Below are 20963 nucleotides of genomic sequence, written 5' to 3'. Positions count from 1 at the left end.
TATTACTGGTTGAGAGATCCTTGTTTTGGGAATGGTAATTGTATTCTTCAGCCTGCTAAGCCAAGGTGTTTGTAGAATTGAGACATTCTACCAACAGGACTTTTACCTGTATGATATGGTCATGTTTTGGAGTAGAGGGCAAAATTCATCATTTCTGAAAGGGTGGAAGGACAACTGTCAAAAACACGATTAGAGTCACTCACAGGAGAAAAGAACATGTTTTTCATAGGTCATTGTTTTAAAGAATCAAATTATTGACTTCAGCAGCAGGAGCAACCGCTCTTTGAAAATCAGACTGACGCTGACTGCAATTATCTATCTCTGATTTTATAAAGTGATGTTTCCAAAGAGGTTGCTGGTATGTCCTGTTAATGTGACTTTGACTGTTGTAAAATGTGTTCTGAAGTAAAGTGTCATGCAATGAATTGTAAAGGGTTTTTTTCAAGTTAAAAATGTTAAGTATATAATTTGTTTTATAAGGAAGAGAAGAAAAATAATATTGTATTTAAAAAGTGATATTTCTTATTTGCAGGCTACTACAAGTCGCTTTATTTGTTAATTAACAATAAGCTTCCCTCGAGTATTGAGTATTCTGATGTTTCTCGAGTTCCTATTGCAAAAATACTTCTGGAGAATGTTCTGAAGCCATTGCACTTTACATATAGCTCCTGTCCAGAGGGTGCAAGGTAAATAAAGGTCATATTAGATATTTGTATACTCAGTTGTCATTGTCAGAGGGGCAGAATTTGTTGTTGTCGAGTGCTTAGCTATTCTTTTAGTGCGGTTTGATTTATTTGCAATAGTAATGATTTTTTTTGTAATGCTGTATGTTGATGAAACAATGTAGTTCTAGATGTGTTTAAGAAAAAAGCAATAAAATGCTGAAGACTACAGTAAACAGAGCACAGAGAATAGCAGATATCACAATACATAGGAACATAGGTGGAGAAAAATGTAGATGAGCAGTATGCAGTTAAAGGCAGATGAAAAGAATTTTAGAGATAAAAAGAACTTTGTGACAGAGGAGCTGAGGTTTATGAAGAGAAATAACTAAGTCATAGCTTACAAGAAGAAAGAGTCAGGTATGTAGAAAGATGGAACAAGAAAATCAAACTCTGGTTGTGTTGCATGTAACAGTGTTTTTTGTTAAAATAGTATTTTTTTGGGGAAAAAGACTAATTAAGCTTTTATGATTTATTTTTTATTTTAAGATTATAACCAATGACTTTAACTTCAGAATAGTTTTCTGTGAGTTCGTGGAAAGTTTAAAGGATAAAATTACATGTAAGATCATCAGGAAAAGGATGTAGTATAAGAAGTCCATTTTTGAGAAATATGAGAAATTTGGTTTATTAGCACAGGATTAATGGAGCACATCTTTGCAGTCTTCTTGATGGATGTGTTTAAACTTGCAAATTGATCTATTATTCCATGGATCTAATTGTGGGAAATTTTGCCTGTATTTTCTATAAAGACAATTTTTCTTCATTGCAGGCAGCAGATTTTTGCAGCCTTCACAGAGGAGTTTCTGGCAGCACCTTTTACAGATCAGATATTCCATTTCATCATTCCAGCGCTTGCTGATGTGCAGACCATTTTCCCTTATGAGCTCTTTCTGAATGCACTATTATTAGCAGAAGGTGGATGTTCGAGAAGAAGTGATCAAGCCCCATGGCTGTTTTACTTTGTGTTAACAGTTGGAGAAACATATTTGGGTGAGAAAGCTAAATGGCTAATTCATTTTTTTTCATATTTGAGTTAATATGTCATGTATTTCCATGATGTGGCTCATTGCAAAGCAAAAAGCACAGTTTGTGGATACAAGTATTGGAGAGATCTGTTTTACTAGCTGTTCTTAACCTTTTCAGTAAAAAATATACCTTATTTGGGAAGATTTGGCATAATGTCTTTCAGTCAGGTATTTCTGGTAAAAGTTTATATTACAGTGTGATCTGGCTAATGATCTTTTATTTCAATGTATGTGCTATAGGATCCCTTTCAGAGGAAGGACTTCTTGTGTATTTGAGGGTACTCCAAACTTTTCTCTCTCAGCTGCCTGTGTCTATGGCTGGTTCAAATTGTCAAGATGCAAACAGTGATTCTGAAGATGAGGATGAAGAGATCAGTAAAATGACAGCTGCACCAGTAAGCAGTACAGAATTTGTTTGAATGAATTTGTATTACAGCAGAAGCAAATATAGGCAAAAACATGATCACCGTAAGTCCAATATTCTTATAGCGACATGTAGAAGGGAGCGTGTTTACTACTTAGAAATAGATGCCTGCTCACTGTAAGCAAATAGAACTGGTTGCTTACATTAAAAACAAAACAAAAAATCAACAAACAAAACCCTTATTATAGTAAGAAATCTTAAAATACAGATAGTGTGTCTTCTGAAGGACAGAGCTTTTATTTAACAAAGAGTTTAAACTTCCCTGCTTTAAATTTGTATTTTACAGAGACTGTTTTACTCTCTGTATTCTTTTTAAGTCCATGATGATGCTAAGATACCATGAAACATACCAGTCTGATCTTCCAACTTGGTATTTTCATTTTTTTCCTCACAGAAATATTGTAAGCTCAACTACAGTCTTTACCCTATAGAATTAGCTCTGTATTTAAATATATTCACTACCGTGAAAACCCTCAAAGGGGGAACACCTGCTTTGTATAATAATGTATAGAGACTGTAGCATAAATAGAACTTTTCACTATAGTTTAAATTTCCACCAGTAAGATAAATCCATGCTAACTTTAACCTCTTAACACGAATCAAGGCTTTGAACAACAAAAGTTGGAGAGATGTAAATTCAACAGTTTCTCACTGGCCTTTATATAGTCTCTCAAAAGACACTGCCATTCAAAGGACCTGTGTGGTGTGCAGTCTTTCCTTCTGGAATGTGTGAAATTTCACCATTTTTAGGGTTCATTTAAAAAAAAAAAAAGTCTCATAGATTATTTTACCTCCCTACGCTGAGCTGGGAATTCTGGATTTCTGGCTTTTCTGAATTTCTGTCTGTCTCAGGCATTCTGAGGCTTCCTGGCATTTTCTTTAGTGCTGAAAGCAAAAGCATGCCAGCTCTTCTAAGAGATACTGTTCTTATAATGCCTACTTATGTTTCATGTAAGGTAATGTACATTTCAGAAAGATGCAGCGTTTTTAAGACCTAGATATTTAGAGTAACCTCTTGTAAAGAGCCATACTGTTGGGGAGTACGTGCAACCTTTTACCTGTGCATTTTTAGATGCAGTGTGTTACTGTGAAATCTTAACCAAGATAATGTGAATAAAATACTTAATTTGCCTGCCCTACACACACTGTATATGATGTAAATATTGGCAGATTCTACTTGTGATTTAGAGATATTGATGATGTTTATGAGGTGATTAGGTAAAAACAAAGCAGAAATGTATGTTCATAGGTAGCTTACAGTGGTTTGTAAATAAAAGAAAATCTGCTCTGAGACTTTAATACATAATACTATTTATCGCAATAGGCTTTTCATGTGTTTCTCTTGTGAGTTTTTTATGTATTCCGTATTTTCATGCGTGCCTGTCTTACCAAAAAATAAAAAAAAAAAAGTGAGAGGTGAACCCCTCTTTCTTAAAATTTCATAATTGAATAACTTGTATCCTTCAACGAGCCAGACTGCTTTGCTCTGTTGGGGGCAAGACAGAGAGGAAATAAGGAAATGGTTGAGCTCAACCCAGTTCTTTGCGAAGAGAAAGCACTCCTCTTGCTACACTTCTGGTACTACCCAAACACGTGTATTAGCCACCCTGAAGTTCTTTTGTTTGTTAACCCATGGGTTATGAATGTGAAAATGCTGCTTGTGAGTGAACTTACAGTAGACATCCATTTCTGAATTTCGTGTCCAATGTTGGCTGACTGTCAGTGGGGAAGAGGTGACTATTTGCGTATTTTGTGCCAGTGAATAATCTTGCTTTATTGTATCCAAGCGTTGCAGAACATGCTTACGTGAAAGGGAGTCTTTCCCACTGGTGGCGAAAAGATTGATACCACAACCCAACAGTTGCCTTCCTAGGGATTTAAGTTGGCTCTTGGGTCTGATACTTTTAACAATGCTAGTGGGATATACATATGTGCTTATGTTTTAATTATTGTACAAGAAAACTTAATGTTCTGGTAAAATTCTGAAGTATTTTTTTAAAAAGGGGATACTTGATCATTAAAAAGACTTAAAGCAATTTTTTCTTTGATATGTTGGTAGGGTGATGGGAGAATATCAGTTCAGTACATAACTGAGGAGTGTCTAAAGAAATTGGATACAAAGCAGCAGACAAACACTCTCCTGAATATGGTTTGGAGAGATTCAGCTAGTGAAGAGGTCTTTACCCTGATGGCATCGATCTGCCACACGCTAATGGTACAACACCGAATGATGGTGCCAAAAGTCAGGCAAGTATAAATAATAGTGATGTTGAACTGTAGTACACCTAAAATTGTTTTTTACATAGACTTGTTTTAAATACACTGTGGGTTTTTTTTCTGTGTTTTCTTTTATGATAAGCTTAAATAAATAAGAAATTCAGAATTCACCTAATAATTCCAGGCAAACCGAAGAGTGGATTCATTCTGTTTCTTACTTTTCTTCTTGTTCATTGTGCACTCTCTGGAGTAATCACTGAATCCAAAAGTGTAAGGTCTTGGTTGGTTTAGTGAGTTGCAAATAAGTTAGTATCCTACGACCACGTTGAGGACTATGGAACAGGTAGTGTTTGTGATCAGAAAATCACACACAAACAGGGATTGCAAAGATTCATGAAAGGAGTTTGTCCCCTTGCTCAGAGGCAGTGTTAAGTGTCATTCTAGCAGAAGTTTATCTAGCTTGTTTTTAAAACTTTCAGTGATATGGATTCCACAGTCTCTCCAGCAAGCTGAGCACTGAAACCATTCTCTACCCCCTTTAATATAGAGCCAAAATCTCTCTTGCTACAAATTGAAACTGATTCCTGACTATTGAAAGTCAGTGTTGTTTGGGAAGGGCTTTGGTACCTGAGATGGAGGTAAAAGTCTTGTTCATTTGTACAGCATTCCTTTACAAAGACTGCAAACCACAAATGTCAGTAACAATGGAAGAAGATTTTTGATCTTTTTATTATCAGACTAAGACTCATAAGTATTAACACTGTTCTGGTTCAAGTAGTTTTGAATAAGTATGTAGTTGCTGGTAGTAAAGTAAGTATTTAGGGAATGTTCTAAACATAATCAATTCAAACTGCATTGTAAACAGTGATACAGAAAACTAATTAGGTGCTATCTTAGCCCAATGGTGTTTATAGCCGTTAGAGGAAGTAAGATGTCAGTGAAACTGTGATTGTTCGATTAGGGTAATTAGTTCTTTGTAGACTAATTGCATTAGAGCAGGATGTGAGACCTGGAGATCATAGCAGCAGTTGAATTAGTATGCCCGCTTTATTGTTGCAAGTAGTACTACGTGTCCTTGGATAGTAATTACTGAGTTTAAATGCATCACTGCTTTGACTTGAGGTTTGCTGGTGAACCGTGTGGAACAGGGTGTTTAACGAATAAAGAAGTCACAGAGAACTAATTGTACGAGTATAGCATCTATTTCCTCTGAGAAGCTATATTGGGTCTTTGCAATTTTTTGTGATAACAAGCTAGTTACACGTTGGATAAATTCAGGAGTTGGGAAAGTTCTGCTCAGCACCTTATAATGAAAAGCAATCTACAAATTTTAGCTTTTGAATAGCTCCAGAATAGTTGAATTTACCAATTTTAGAAATAAGTAGCAGAGATACTAAAATTTGTGTCAGTAACACCAACGGAATTTCTTTCATGGTGAAAATGAAGTTAATTCATACACGTGTTTGGTAAATTAAGGTAGACATTTAATTAACAATTCTGACTTCCAAGTCGGTCATAGGTGTTGGGTTTGCCAGGCATCATCGTGTCGGGAGGTGTCAGTGTTTTGTCCTGTTCTCAGCGTGTTTTAGACATGGGCTAAGTTACCAAGTAGCTATTTTAAACATTCTTTGTGGGTGTTTTTCAAAGGACATTTAATGTTATTTTAAAGGTAGTAAACATTGTGCCATTTCAAAAGACAATTAAAAGATTTTTTCATCGTTAATTTCCACTTTTTTAATTGCCTGATGATTTTTTAATTGCCTGATGATTTTGTCGAATTTAATGATAGTCTTTTGAAAGATGCTGCACTTGTTTTGAAACTAACACTACTCTGTTAAGTAATTTAAAAGTATCTATTTAATTAAACCATGTAGAAATAGTTAAGCTGAAATAATTTATTTAAAATTATTTTTAATATATTCTGAGAGCTCAAAAATGCTCTTTTAGTTTCTGTTCAGAAACAAAGTGGGTCAAATGGTTTAAAAGATAGAAGAAGTTGTTACAAAAACTTTGATTATTTAACAGCATTTATGAGTATAATAGAAAATTAATTACAATTAAAAACATAAAGACTGCAAATCTACAAAGTAGGATGCTAAATAAAGAGAGTAATAACTGAAAATAACTTTTCAAGAACTGTAAAGAAAATTAGGCTAAGGTTAACCCAGGCTTTGGAAGGGAGGAAACAAATGTCTGTATTGTTTTAATAGTTCTGAGGTTTTTTTCCTTTGTGAAAAAATAAGAAACTTACTGTCATGCTGAATGTTTTTTCTTCTTGTGGCTTCTCAGTACGTCTTTGATTTGACTGAGGATGATGATACATGGTGTTAGGAACATTGGTGTCGCTGTATTAGCTCAGTAGTTTCTTTGGTTTTGCAACAGAGACCAAGAGAGAACAGAATAAGGTACCCAAAAGTACAATGTAATTTTGAACAGAAGGAGCAAGCCTCTACGGTTCCTTTTTGATTCTGTGGCAAGAGTGGTGGGACTCAAAGGTGGATTACTGGAAAAGCACATTGCTGTGGATTAGTCGTTAGGAATTTTGATAAATTCTGAGTATGCTCTGGAAAGATGCATTCAAGCCCAATTAAAGAAAAAGGCCACAAGACAGGAAAAACCTAGCTGTAGCTAGTGTTCAGTAAACCAGATGAGAGATATAGAATAAAATCCCGATTGTAGTGATGTCATTGGGAATTATGCTTGTTTTCCACAGGGCAGGGGTTTCATCATTTCACTGTAAAGTTAATATATATTATTGAATGCAGTTGTTAAAAAAAAAACAAAACAAAACAAAACCAAAAAACAAACCAAAAAACAAAGGAAAAAAACCCCCAAACTAAAAAACCAAAACAAAACCAACCAAAAGAGAAAACATGAGACTTGGAATGTAGTTTTTATTGTAAAGAGATTTTCAAGACTTGTTCATCAAAAGTATACTTTAAATAACTAGTAAATTCTGTTTCTGCAAAATATTTAAGGGCATAATTTAATACCATAGACGTCAGATCATCACTACGGCTTAATATTAAACAGTGACACGGGAACTGTGCTTGTACTGGGACTTCAGTCACTATTAGCTGTCTGATCAGTGCCCCAGAGAAATTGCTATTCTTGGTTTAACAGTTTCATAGTGACCATACATCACTAGTATTCAATTAACATAACATTGCTAATCTTAACCTGTGGTTGAAAATTGTTTGGAAAACTGACATTCTGGTGTAATGTGAGCAGCCTGTCTTCATACATGTGCTAAAGATACTTAGCCTTTACATGAGGCTATTTTAGTAATTCTTTAGGGAATGTTCTTACACTGTTGTGTTTTTCTTAAAACCAGTATGGTCATATATGAAGTTTGTTGGGGTTTTTGTTTGTTTGTTTTTGGTTTTTTTTAAGCTTTGCTTTGCATTCTTGGTCCAATACCAAGAGAGGCAGAAGCATAAAGAAGCCTAAAGAGCAGTGTAGTTCATTTAACGATGGCTTTGCATGCTGTCTCGTACCTGTGACACCTTGCAGTTCTGAAGTGTCAAAATCCGCTGCCCTGGCAGCAGTGACCTTTCGCAGACTGTATGAGCTCCTCTCATTCTAGTGTATTCTCTTCATTAACTTAAATGGTCTCAGTGGGAAACTGGGCCCAATTTATGACCTAGACTGAAAATCTTGCCTTTAACTAATTAACTTGTAGTGGTGCCTCAGGTAAATTAAGCCTAATGGGTCATTTAATCTGTCCCATTGCGCAGGAGGAATTTGACACTTTTTTTTAAAACCAGAGGTGCCCAAAATACCATTCTGGCAAGTACACATAAATCATGCGGCCTTTGCGGACAATTAGATACCTATGGAGAGAAACAAGGTTCTAAATAAATGATTGTTATGTACTTACTTCTGGGAGCAGATAATTCAATTTGGTATGATTAAAATAGATACTTAACAGAAATCACTGGAGTGAATTTAACTCTATCACAGCCTGTGGCTGAGACAGCGTGTGTTTTTCCACTTGAAAGGAGCTTATCCTTTCTGGTAGTTGAAAATGAGTCTTCTCCCAAACTACAGTCCTAAATCTGAATATTGAACTTTACAGAAAATCTATTTAATGAATCCATTATATAAAACCATGTATAATGATCTCATAATGAAGAAGTTGTTGGTATGCAGTGAGATTTTTTTCAAGAAAAAGCAGAACCACCAGATGGGATGGGTAAACACCCAAGGTTTAAACTTTAGCCATTTGGTTTGTTTTTAGAATAGTACAAACATTGAAAAATAAAACCTCTGATTTAGATTAAACATTATTTCTCTTTTATGTAAAATTTGATAATCTTTTTGATTTCTAGTGTTCTTGTGGTTTTTTTCTTTAAAAGAAAAAGCGATCAAGATTGTATGGATGCTCAAGCATTATATTAACTGATCTCTAAACTTTGTGGATTATGATAATGCTTCGTCTTCAGAATATATAAGCTACCCCTGTAATGTTCTGCAGTTTATCAGGAATTATTATCTTGTGCTGTGTATTTTTAATGTAGTTCTATCTGGAAATGCTGGTTTTTAGCAGACACGCCTTTTCTCTGCCAAAGATGATGACCAAATCAGGTAGATTTTGATGTATTTTAATTCTCAAAGTTGGTATTTTTACTTCTTCATTTTTTAATTTAAATTTTTTAGCCTTTTTCATGTTTTTCATGTTTTCACACTTGTTCAATGTGAAGCCAAAAATTTTGAAACTTCTTAGTACAACCAATTTCTTGAATTTTGCAGAGAGATGATTTTTCAAGTGTTTCTTTTTTTGTTACAATTGTTATTTTCTACTTTGAAAGCCATTTTTTGTATTTGGAGTGGGTGGATAGTAGGTTGTTTCTGCTGTTATTCCTTTCTCTATGGATTATATTTCAGGTGAATCTAGTGATGTAAAATTTTGGTAACACAAGGTCTAATTCACCCTTCTGTGTTTAGTTTGCAGTTTCCTGTTTATTTTCTGGTAACAGTATGGAAACTTTAAAATTGTTGAATTCATCTGCGTCATACTGCGTAGGTATTTCATATTGACAAAATAGACTGTATGATAAAATCTTCTACCAAATTTGCATTTCTGTATTTAACCAGATTTTCAGGGAAGGGAAATGTGAAAGCTGAATACGTTCAGCATTTCTGGAATCGAGCCATGAACTATAGCAGTTGCTACAATTGACTGCCTGAATCACGGATATGGAATAAAAATGGCTAAAACTTAGACAAAGGTTATTATTATAAGCTCTTAAGGTTTGTCCTTTTTTCCCTTCATTATTGCTGAATCTCGCTAGAATGAAAAAAATGAATTACATTATGATAGGTTCAGTGTCCATAATGTTTGTTCATTTCTGCTAAAACTATTACATAATTTCCAGGGATGATTGTAAAATTAACAAGTTTTTACTTGGAAGCCCTAACGGCACTGTGCCAAATTACTTTTCATTTCAAATAGGAGACTGAAAACTGAAGGTCACTGAGGAAATTTCTCATTTCAGAAACCAAGACATCTGAGCTATCATTCAGATATTTAAACGTTAAAATACAAATCCTTATTCTAAATTAGCTAGATATAATAAGCCTGCCCTTACATGATAATGCATAATTTCTACCCAAATGTCAAAATAATGTCACTTTATAAGGAAGTAGAATTCTCATGTATCAAATTTAGGTTGAATTTTTTTCAGAAATTCCACATATTTAAAGTAGAACTTAATTTTGCCATAAAACTTATCTTGAACTGGCTTTAGCTACAGTTGCTTCAAATTTGACTCAAACTTAGTAATGATCACCAACATGCAACTTCTCCGGAATATGTGAGGCTCCCGACTCTTTTTAAGGTGCTGATCTAGTGTTTAATATTCAAAGGTTTTGAAACAAGTGGGGTGATATTTCAGCAAAGACACATCGCAAACCAGAGGTTGCTTGGATTTCACTTTCCCTTCTTCTGCATGCCCCCATTCTGTTTCCAAAACTCCCAGTGCCTGTGAAACTCTGTCCTTTCTGTTGAGTGCAGAGTTCTGCCCTTCCTAATGCTACTTTGTCCTCATGCAGCTCCTTGTGAAGGCATGTGAAATGAGAGCCTGAAGAAGGGACTGGCTGTGTGGATGCGTGAGAGAGGCTGTACTTTAGTGAAGGCAGCAAAAAGAGCCCGCAGGGCTTCAGCAGCTAGTAAGCGAGGACCCAGATGCATATGGCACAATGCAGTATTTGTTTGTGAGTGGGTGTGTAGGTTTTCTTGTGGGTTTTTTTTTTTCGGTTTGATGTCTTTAAATGAATTGCTGCTTAAACAGTTTTCAAATATTTTTAAGTGATTACTGGTATTTTACTTTTTTCCTTAATGTCTCCTTCCTGTCCTTTTGCCATCTGGCAAACTTTAGTTTATCCATGTGGTCTGTAATAAATATTGGTTTTTCAGGCAGCAGGACTTCTGCACTCCCTGCTCTCATTTCCCAGCCTCCTACCTCTTGTATGCATGGTCACAGGGAATTTTGATATTATGTGGTTATTGACCATGGAGAGCAGATGTGGACCTGAGTATCTGTGTAACCTTATTTATTCTAATAGTAAATGGAAGACCTAGGAAAGTGGCATTTAGGATAGCTAACTGCATATAGTTCTTCAATAGCTGAAAAATGACAGTTTAGCCAGTCAAATCCTGTTTGGTTTCCCCAAAGACATTAATTGTTTCCAGTGATGTTTGTCATGTGTGTTGCTTTCTGCAGGGCAAAAAATAGGCTGGGGGAGACCTTTTAATTCCAGGAAGCTTTTTATTTCTCACTTCTGTAAAAAGTTTATTGTGCTGTAATCTTGTCTGAAATAATGTGGTTAAGGTCAGTCCTGTATATAACTGACTCATGAATGTACACATTTATTTTTACAGGTGTATAAACCATTTTCTTTCTACAGATGGATTAGTGTATGGGTAGCTGTCCTGGCAGACATTGTTCCATTGATGTTGTATTTATATCTGCCATGCGGAATATATTTTCACAAAAATTGCTATGTTTGCTGATGTTAGAAGTGACCTGTTAACTAGCTGGTGTGGTTTTCTATATTAGAATTTTAAAAAGTCCCTGATAAATAACTCTGAGCGTTAGCTATTTTTATTTAATGTGTGTTTAATTCTGTGGAATAATTCAAACTTGGGTCTGTATCATGTGGTTTGTTGCTGAGTTAATGAAAACTGTATTTTAGGTATAAGGATTTATATGCTTGTTTTTCAGCTTTGGGGCTTTCACCAGATTCGGTTAGAATAAGAACCTCCATCTTGAAGAAATAAATTTGAATTGTTAATGTTTAAGAAATGCGTGACAGGAAGGTTCTTATAGAAGCATTGTGTTTTGTGAATACAGTATTTTGGAAGACACAACTTATTTGAACTTCCTCTTGCAGGCTTCTTTATAGTTTAGCCTTTAATGCCAGATTCCTGAGGCATCTTTGGTATTTGATATCTTCAATGACTACACGAATGATTACAGGGTATGTATTATACCATTTCTGGAACTGTGTCTTTGTTAAAATGGAGCATAGCTAGTGAAAAAAGAATGAGACAATTGGTGGTTTGACAGTGCTCGTATAAGATGATTGAAAACAGAACTGTAATGATTACTTAGCTCCTATGATTTCATAAAACCGAGCAAAATCTTGGGAATTGGGCAGTTGTAAATAAGTACAGGTAAATAAATAAAATATTTATTTAAAACAAGGTGGCTGTTTTGTAGTTTTTGGAGTGTTCACTAGCATGAATATAACAAACACCAAAGCCCCAAGTACTTCATCCCAAGTATGTGAGTTTTATCTCATACACTTTGACTAGTCCAGGAATTGATGGTGGCAGAAGCACGTTCCCAGGATCTGAGGCATTGAACCTACAGATTTGTTCTGTGCTGACATACAGATTAGTTACTCTCTTTGCTTTGTGTGTCTCTTCTAAACCAGAAGGTATCTGCAGTCTGTAACAGTTAACTCCAAAGCTTATATATCAAGACACTGAGATATTATAGTGACAGGAACTTACCGAGTAAACATGTTTTGCAAGAATGGGAAATAATAGTTACTGACTGAGCGTGCTGCACTTATTTTGCTGTAGGAGCTACTACTATATATTTTTACTAGAATGCTGAAGTTAATACTTTTTTTTAGAGTATTTAATTAACCATCTCTTTAATTTCGCTTTTTATATTTTAAGGTCTATGGTGCCACTCCTTCAAGTGATTTCAAGAGGCTCTCCAATGTCTTTAGAAGATTCTAGTCGAATTATCCCTCTCTTCTACCTTTTTAGTTCTCTGTTTAGTCATTCACTTATTTCCATTCACGATAATGAATTCTTTGGTGATCCAATAGAAGGTGAGTTTCAAGCATACTAAATAGCAGTGCTTTGCAAAATGTTTTTGTGTAAGGCTACGAGTTCCCTGGGCAACGATTTGCTGACATCTGTGGGGAAGGCTCTTCTGGGCTGACTTGCTGATAGTCTCTTGAGCACCCGGCTGTCAGCTGGCTCTTTCATGGTGATTGCAGTTAGAAAAAAGAGGAGGAAAAAACAAAAAAGATGGTCGGCACTGTCGGAACCCTAGCTTTATAAATGTGTACTCATTCTCTTTTTGGGTGATGTTTCTTTTCTCTACCTTTAGATTTTGTGTGTGAATATTAGAGTTACAATCAAATAAGTGGGGTTTTAATAAGAAAACAATTAAGAAAAAGTCATTTAAAGAAACTTAGACTTGTGTTTTATGTAGTTGTAGGTCAAAGACAATCATCAATGATGCCTTTTACACTAGAAGAGCTTGTAATATTATCACGCTGCCTTCGAGATGCATGCTTAGGAATAATAAAGTTGGCTTACCCAGAAACAAAACCAGAGGTTCGTGAGGAGTATATTGCAGCATTTAGAAGTGTTGGAGTAACAAAAAATACAGAAATGCAGCAATGTATACAGACGGAACAAAAAAGGTGGATTCAGTTATTCAAGGTAAATTGTGTCAAATTTCAGAACAAATTTAAATAAAATTTTCAAGCTTCTGCTGAAGATATGAGATTAATGTTTTGTTTTGTTTTTTCTTCTAATTATACTTCTAATGCAGTTGTTAAAAGGAATATGGGTTTGGGAAAGTTGCTTTTTTGCATGTATGCTAAACTTTGAGTAATTAAATTCCGATAACAATTTTTTTTTTTTTTTGCTTCTGGCAACTCTAATTTTCCAGCTCATCCTATTTATAAAAAAGTTACTGTATAGAATACAGGTTTTAACTCGGACTCCCATTCAGCAAGGTACTTAAGCTTGTCATTATAACTTTATGTAGGTGTAAAATTCTAACTGAATCATATGATTACTCAAGTTCTTAGAGGCTTCACTAAATTGGTACTATGCTGCATGGGTTTCATTGGTGGTGTTCTAAAATACGTTGGTATTACTCCTTTTCAGTTTGCTGGAATACTAATGGGATGGTGAATCTGGCTTAGCAAATGTAAACTTAATGTATGTTCTTTCTGGATATCTACCAATGTATTTCTGCTAGTTTTATCCATGGCATCCTACCTAAGACATGAGTTAAGAGAAGCTGAAAACGTTGGCAGGAAAAAACCTAATATAACTGTTGCTGGAAAAAAAAGAGTACTTGACTTGTCATGAAAATTCTGCAGCAAACACATCTAGTCAGCTAAAATTGCTCATTAAAGAAGTGGGAGCAGAAGAAATGCATTTTCCAAATTGAATGCTAGATTTACAGTCTGTTTAATACTGGCGACCTCTCGCACACTAATGTTCAGTTCGAGTCATCAGCTGTCCCTTCAGGTCTTTTATCACTGCTTTTGTCAAGCTATCTATTTAATTGAAAGAAGTTAATTGAATGAAAATGATCAACTAAGCTTGTATTAATATTGCTAATGGAACTTTCTTCTTGGCCATGTTTAGAGAAAGATGTCACGCTAGACTTTAGGAAAGGCCCATTAAGGCTTGCACTTAACCTGATGGGCTAATTAAGGAATGCTTATTCATTCTACAAGTCTAAGATAGCCTCTATCCAGCCTATTCTGCCTGATTTTACAACACATTTCACTTATGAGCATAAGCATTAATAGCAGTGAGGGTAACTGATAATGTTTTGATTGCATTGAATACAGTCCTAATGCACCACTGAATTTGTAATTTGCATGGATTGATCTAATATATGTTTGCACAATTTAATTTAATTACTTGTCTTTAAATTGCCAAATAAACTTTCAATTTAAAGGTCACAAGTGAAACCCCCAATATGTCTATTTTTCTAAGAAGGACAGCATTCTAGGGGTATATTCATATATGTGGTTTATATCATGCCGTTTTCTATTTCTGCTGTAGTTTTTCATGTATAATCAGTATTTTTATAAGCTTCTTACATTTCAGGTGAATTTGATTGTGTTTTGCTGTCATTCATAAAGTTCTAAAATCCCAAGTTACTCGGTCCCAGCTTTGGCAGGAATTAAACTCATAGTGGAACTGTCTAAACTCTGTGTACCCTTACCTTTTTTTAGGAATCAGGATTGTCTTCCATTAGCTGAATTACAAATGTAGATCTTGAGGGTATCTTGAAGGCTCTGGTTCTACCCAAAAAAGTAGCTAATAACAAGGTTTCCCTTGTTTACTTCTTCAGAAACATATTGTTACAGGTAAAAGTTCAACACAGCTCAAGTTCATCTCATCGAGAAGACTACTGTACACAGCATTGAGTCTTTCCTGAAGCTTTCCAATCTCACCTATAATTTGATTCAGCTTCCTTTAAGGATTCTTTAACTGCTTGTAAAATATTTTATTCACATGATCTTCATGTGGATAATTTTTTTTCTGATTTCCTCCCCCCTCCTTTTTTCTTAAGTATATAATGGGACCACAGAGCTTCAGTGATTCATCTAACCTGCACTGAATTTTATAAGGGCAAGGTGATGAAAATTCCTGTGTAATCAGACAGTTCCCTTAATAGCATTCTTCTTTGTTCTGCCTTTATTCAAGACTTACTTTACAAACTGGATCTTAAAAGGTCTTTTGTATAGCACCTAGACACAGAATCCTTTAGAAGGTCCATTAAACTCTTTGTTACTGTTGACACCTGCCCTTTAAGAGTGTCTTTTAGCAGATTACTTCAGAAAAGCTTTGTGTATGTTTTTTTTCTATTCATTTTTCAAGTGCTGTAGTTCTGAGTTGCAAAACACATGGCTCTTCCGTGTTAGAAGTGATAACATCTTTTAGGCTAGTAATTTAATATTCTATTGATTTCACTTAATTATGTTTTATGTAGTGTTGGGCTAAGTTGGTTCTGCTTTGGAGAGAAGGCATGTGACCAAGTGTGACAATTGTGCTTGAGATGGAGTAGTTGTTAGCTTGATATCTCTACTTCCTTTTTTTCCCCACCCCCCCTGGATTGGAGGAAACTGCCAAGAAGAATATCAAAATTGCAGAGACGCCCTAGTGACCATCATTAGCATTTTTCTCAGCCTTCCTAATTTTTTTTTAATGAAGATGAACATAAACTAGTTATCTATTCAGTTTTCTCATTTTCTGACTGGTTAGAATAATGACAGAATTACCTTTCATCACTGGAGCTCCTTGAGAATAAAAATGAATTAAACATAATGAAATGGTCATCTTGAAATCTGCTCTCAGGCATGTTTGGGCTGGGGGCTTCTCAGGAGTGATTTTACTTTCTGAATCCAATATATTGGATCCTTTAACAATCTGATAGTAAAGTTTAGCTAAGTATGGACGTATACAGCATAAACAACTGAGCTAGTCACACGAGGATCTGTTCTAATAGCAACAAGAACTTTGAGGGTACAATTAATTGGATAAATTGTTAGCTACTTCTGGATGAGGTGATCTTTCTTCTCTAGCTAGCTTTGAAAATGCTGACAAGATACTAATTGACAATAAAGGGAGCCTATAGTGTCTTTCTTCAGATGTAGACCCTTACCCTTAAAAATATCAGCATTTGTTTTTTCACATGGGTAATCACCTCAGTGTCTGGTGAGGTGATATCATCAGCACACACACGATTCCTCTGACGAAATACTTTCAGTGGGAAATTGTTAATGCAGCAATCAGTCAATCTTGCAGGTACTTTAGAAGTGTAACTTGCTGTTAGGCTTTGCAGCCAATTTAATGCTTTTGCCTTCTCTTTCTGTACTTTCTGAAGCTGATGTTGGTGTTTGTACAGTTTGGCCATTAAGGAGCACCTCATGTGATCTTGTGCTGGTTAGTTAGTTAAGTTTATTGGCTACAGGCAGAAATACCCACTGTTTATTAGTTGATCACTCAGACTTGCCTAGTGTGGAGTGATACACGTGACCTTTGTCTTGAGATGATAAGTAAAAGTTCCATTCTTCTGTGGAGCATTTTCCTTGAAAAGTGATGCACAGAAATTTAAGAATCTTCGTCCGTGTGGACAAAGAAAACTCACAAATCAGCCAGATTCTTCAGAATCTCAGTTTTGGAATGAGAGGTAGTAAAGAATATCTCTGTAGCTCTCTCTTCTAAAATGTATATCTATTCGCATGTTTAATTTCTGAAAACCTATATAAGCAAAAAAGAAATGAAAATTTATATAAAAGACCATTGTATAAATGACTTGGTTAGGTGTTACTTTCTTTAAGTAGTTTAATGCTAGTAAGGATTTGTTTAGGCTTCCCTGAACTTTTTAGGCGTGCAGGGTAGTCCTCGGATTACCTAGGCGTAGGTAGTCATAGTTCTTAAGTTTTGGAATGAGACTTTAATAAGCCAATTTTTTGGATGACTTACAAGAGAACCACAATTACTTACATTCGAAGGTATTTAAGTATAAGAGCAAGTTTTTATAAGTTAAACATAACTAATAATTTCATACATTACTGAAAGAGTTTTCTGAAGTTTTTGCTTGTGTATTACATAATTTCATGCACAGTGCTAAATGTGTATTGAATGTATGTGTTTCTGACATGTAGGTCATCACAAACTTAGTGAAAATGTTGAAATCTAGAGATACAAGGAGAAATTTTTGCCCACCAAATCACTGGCTCTCAGAACAAGAAAACATTAAAGCAGATAAGGTAAGAGTAATATCCTTTTTCCATGTAGCCTTACAGGTGCCAAAGTTTCAATGGTAAAGTGTATGATTCCTGACAGTATCAATGATGTTGACATTGCACAGATTTAGTGTGTTTTAAAACCTGGAGTAGTGCTGCTTTTCTCTAATGTGAAAGTCTTGCATCTGTTAAGAAACTTTCATGTTAAATCAAATTTCCAATCCATAAAGTAGAACCCACTCTACAGTGCAACAGTGTAAGTCATCTGCATTTATAGCAGAGGAGAACTGAAAATCTGGTAGCATTTTGTTGCATTTTATTTTCTAGTTATTTTAAGTACTTCCCATAATCAAAATGCTAAATAAAAGAATTGCTCAATAGTGGGGGAAAACCCCCTCAAAATTATTTTTCAAAATAAAAGAAAATTCAGTAGCATTTTCTGTACTTATCTCACCTAGAAATTACTTCCCCCCCCCCCCTTCTCAGAGCTTTTGGAAGGAAAAAAAAAGACATTGAGCTTAAAAAGTGTGTATGTGCATGCAAAAGAAAACTGAGTGTTGCAAGTACATCCTTTGAATCATTGAAAACTTGGATCTTAAGAAGCCAGTGACACCTCAGATAGAATTCCTTGCACTATTAGATGTCTTAACCGTTGGAAATTTTGCACAAAATAGTTAACAGTGAACTCTGTTTATTTTTGATGATTGCACATTTGCTTGCCTTGTGTTCAAGACTTCCATTTCTCTGTGTGACATTTCTTTATAGTTCTTAGGAAATAGTGCCTACACACCTTAAAGAAAGTAGTAGTAGTAGTCTTAATCTGTGATGCTAACTTGATTCTCAATACAAAGTAAACAGAATTTATGTGGCATGTCCAAACTCAAACTAGCTTCTGTAGTATCTTAAATATCAGAATTTAATGTAACATTTCGTGGTATTTTTAAATGATACATCAACTTTATATTCCATTGTTAATTTTGCAGCTCAGCCTTAAGGCACAAGTATAAGGAGGAGAGATTAGAAATTAAGATACTTAGGCATTCAGACACACTCTTTGATGTGACAATTTTATGTATTTACTATGTAATACTAAATTGTAATATGTAATTAGATAATGTTTAACTGTAAAATACCGTTTATTTATTAGGTTACACAGCTGTATGTGCCATCTGCTAGACATGTCTGGAGAGTCAGAAGGATGGGAAGAATAGGACCATTGCAATCTACTTTGGATGGTAAGATACTGTCTATGCAGTTTTTGCTTTACTAAGCCAAAATAACAGTTTGCCTAATGCAAAGAAAATCTACCTCTTGTAGACCTCAGTTGAGTATTTTGTATAAAAGTCCTAATGATAGCCAAAAGCAAGACAATCTTCCATAATTTTGTTTCAGATATTTTAAAAAAATATGTATTTGCATACACGTGTGTGTATGTCTTTTAGAGTATTTAATGTATCTTTCCCCAAGCTTCTGCTGGCATTGATGAGAGGAAATGATGAAGTGGACAAATAATAAGTGTTAAAAATAGATGTATTAATATGTGTAAAAGGCAGTTGCATAAGATACAAAATTAATAAAAATTGCAGAAGATACAAAATATTGAGGTTTTGTTTTTACTGTATACTATAAAGAAACTCCTTTATTATATATTAAACTGTTACAAACAAGCTTTATGTACCATGATAAGTATTAATTACTGTTTATAAATATTGTCTCTAATTAGATAAAGCAGAAACTTAACCCCTTGAATTACTCAAAATACCTGGATTTCACGGAACTTCCAAAGAAAGATGAGAGAATTGGACCAACTTAGCAATCAGGCGAAATTTACACTAGTTTAGTTGTGCCAATATAATTTCTCATGTAGACAGTTTTGTTTCTTTCAGCTTTTCATACCTTTGTATCTTCACTATTCTAGAATTTTACCTTGCTACACTCAGGTAAAATAATCATTAAGTGACTAACACTTGTGAAGATTTAATAATGAATTAAAAATGGGACCTTTAAGCAGCAAAATGATTCATCTACAAGAGTCCATACTATCTTTCAAGATGATGTAATTTCCTTGAATATCTTAGCCAGATACAGTAGATCACTTAGAGAAGACTGTAGCCTTTGAATGCTGCTATAGAGTTGTACAAAATTAAAGGCTTTGTCCAAGGCTGAAACCTAAGGACTTATAATGATATTTTTTTATTTGAATAGCTATGATGGTGTAAGTTTACTTTGATTTCCTCATTAGTCTAGTTGCCAGATGACAGCTAGTTGGTCCAGTTCTAAGTGCTCCTCGGAAGTTTGAATTGAATAATTTTTCAGTGTTTGATAATATAAAATCTTAAAAGCAGATATTTTAGCACAAATTGCCAGGCTTCAACAGGCTCGTCTCCTGTATGCCTTATGGACTCTGCATCAGTAATCCCTGTTTCTTCCATTGACCTACATGGCTCTTGACAGCTATACTGTCTTGATGTTCTCCACTGTCAGACCTGTTCCACATTGATTACTCCCAGCTTCTCCTCTATGCTGCAAGTCTGCTAGTCTCCTTCCCCTTGTACATACAGTCCCTCGTCTTCCTTCCCATAATAGCACCAGTTCCCTCAGTTTCATTAGATGCCTTGGTCTGGGCAGTTGGTGAATAAAGAATGCATGTGCTGTGGCTGCTGTGGAGCAGCTATGTGCCCTCGTTTTGCTGGCTGTCAGACAAGCCAACACACTGAAGAGAGCAGATAACTGAGCTCTCCTTGCTGTTTCTGTAATCAGGTCACTACAGGAATTTCTCTTCTTTATCCAGTTGAAAATTTTCACAAAAGCTAGTACTTTTGAATCTCCTTTTCTCTATTAAAGTTAAAATTCAGCTGATTAGCTCAAAAGGTGTGTTGGAGGCAAGATGGTGAGGAAAGATGGCACAGTGTGTTCATGTAAAACTCATTTTCATATGAAATCAGGCTAAAAAAAGTGCAGTCAACATGAATGTGTGAAAACAAGCAGGTAACAATGTGCACATGACTCGTTTAATCCCTCTTGACTCCATATGGGTTAAAGCCAATTAGCATGAAAGTACTGCTGAATCACATATGGTCATGTTTATTTGCGCTTTTTCATTTACTTAAATGGCAGACTCCTGAGTTCTAAATGCCCTCTGTATTGATGACTCCATCCCATATTTCTCTTTAAAGAAAGAAGCTGTGATGGAGAAATGCAGATAAAATTGACTAATTGACTGGAATAATTGAACTGTCGAAGTCATGTAGTAGTTTACCTTTGCTGTACATGCACTTTTTATTTAAAATGCTTTTAACCCTTAGCTTAATAGGCTGCATACATTGACTTTAATTAAAAATGTTTACTAAGTAAACTAAGGGTAATCAGATAAGCATTTTATCAGAAATTCCAAAGGCTTGCAACATTGAAACCTGCCCCAAATTAATGTACATCAAGTTTAATGATGTTTTGGGTCACATCATGTTAATTGGTGCTTAAAATATCCCTACTTAAAGTGCTTTGAGGAATTAAAAAAAACAAACCAAAACCAAACAAACC

The 20963-nt window shown here is 35.0% G+C and overlaps 1 protein-coding gene across 2 annotated transcripts in view; it reads left to right on the top strand.

Moving 5' to 3' along the window:
• UBE3C (ubiquitin protein ligase E3C) overlaps window positions 1–20963 on the top strand; it is a 79611-nt gene that overhangs the window by 18537 nt on the left and 40111 nt on the right. For both annotated transcript variants that reach the window (XM_054814311.1, XM_054814312.1), the window contains exons 7-15: window positions 533–686; window positions 1495–1715; window positions 1991–2145; window positions 4234–4421; window positions 11787–11873; window positions 12583–12740; window positions 13130–13362; window positions 17343–17447; window positions 18571–18658. In XM_054814311.1, the coding sequence (XP_054670286.1) occupies window positions 533–686; window positions 1495–1715; window positions 1991–2145; window positions 4234–4421; window positions 11787–11873; window positions 12583–12740; window positions 13130–13362; window positions 17343–17447; window positions 18571–18658 (1389 nt within the window). The remainder of the gene's footprint in view (window positions 1–532; window positions 687–1494; window positions 1716–1990; window positions 2146–4233; window positions 4422–11786; window positions 11874–12582; window positions 12741–13129; window positions 13363–17342; window positions 17448–18570; window positions 18659–20963) is intronic.

Source organism: Grus americana, chromosome 2 (genome assembly GCF_028858705.1).
Source record: "Grus americana isolate bGruAme1 chromosome 2, bGruAme1.mat, whole genome shotgun sequence".
NCBI lineage: Eukaryota > Metazoa > Chordata > Aves > Gruiformes > Gruidae > Grus > Grus americana.
This window is presented reverse-complemented; position numbering and strand designations above follow the sequence as displayed.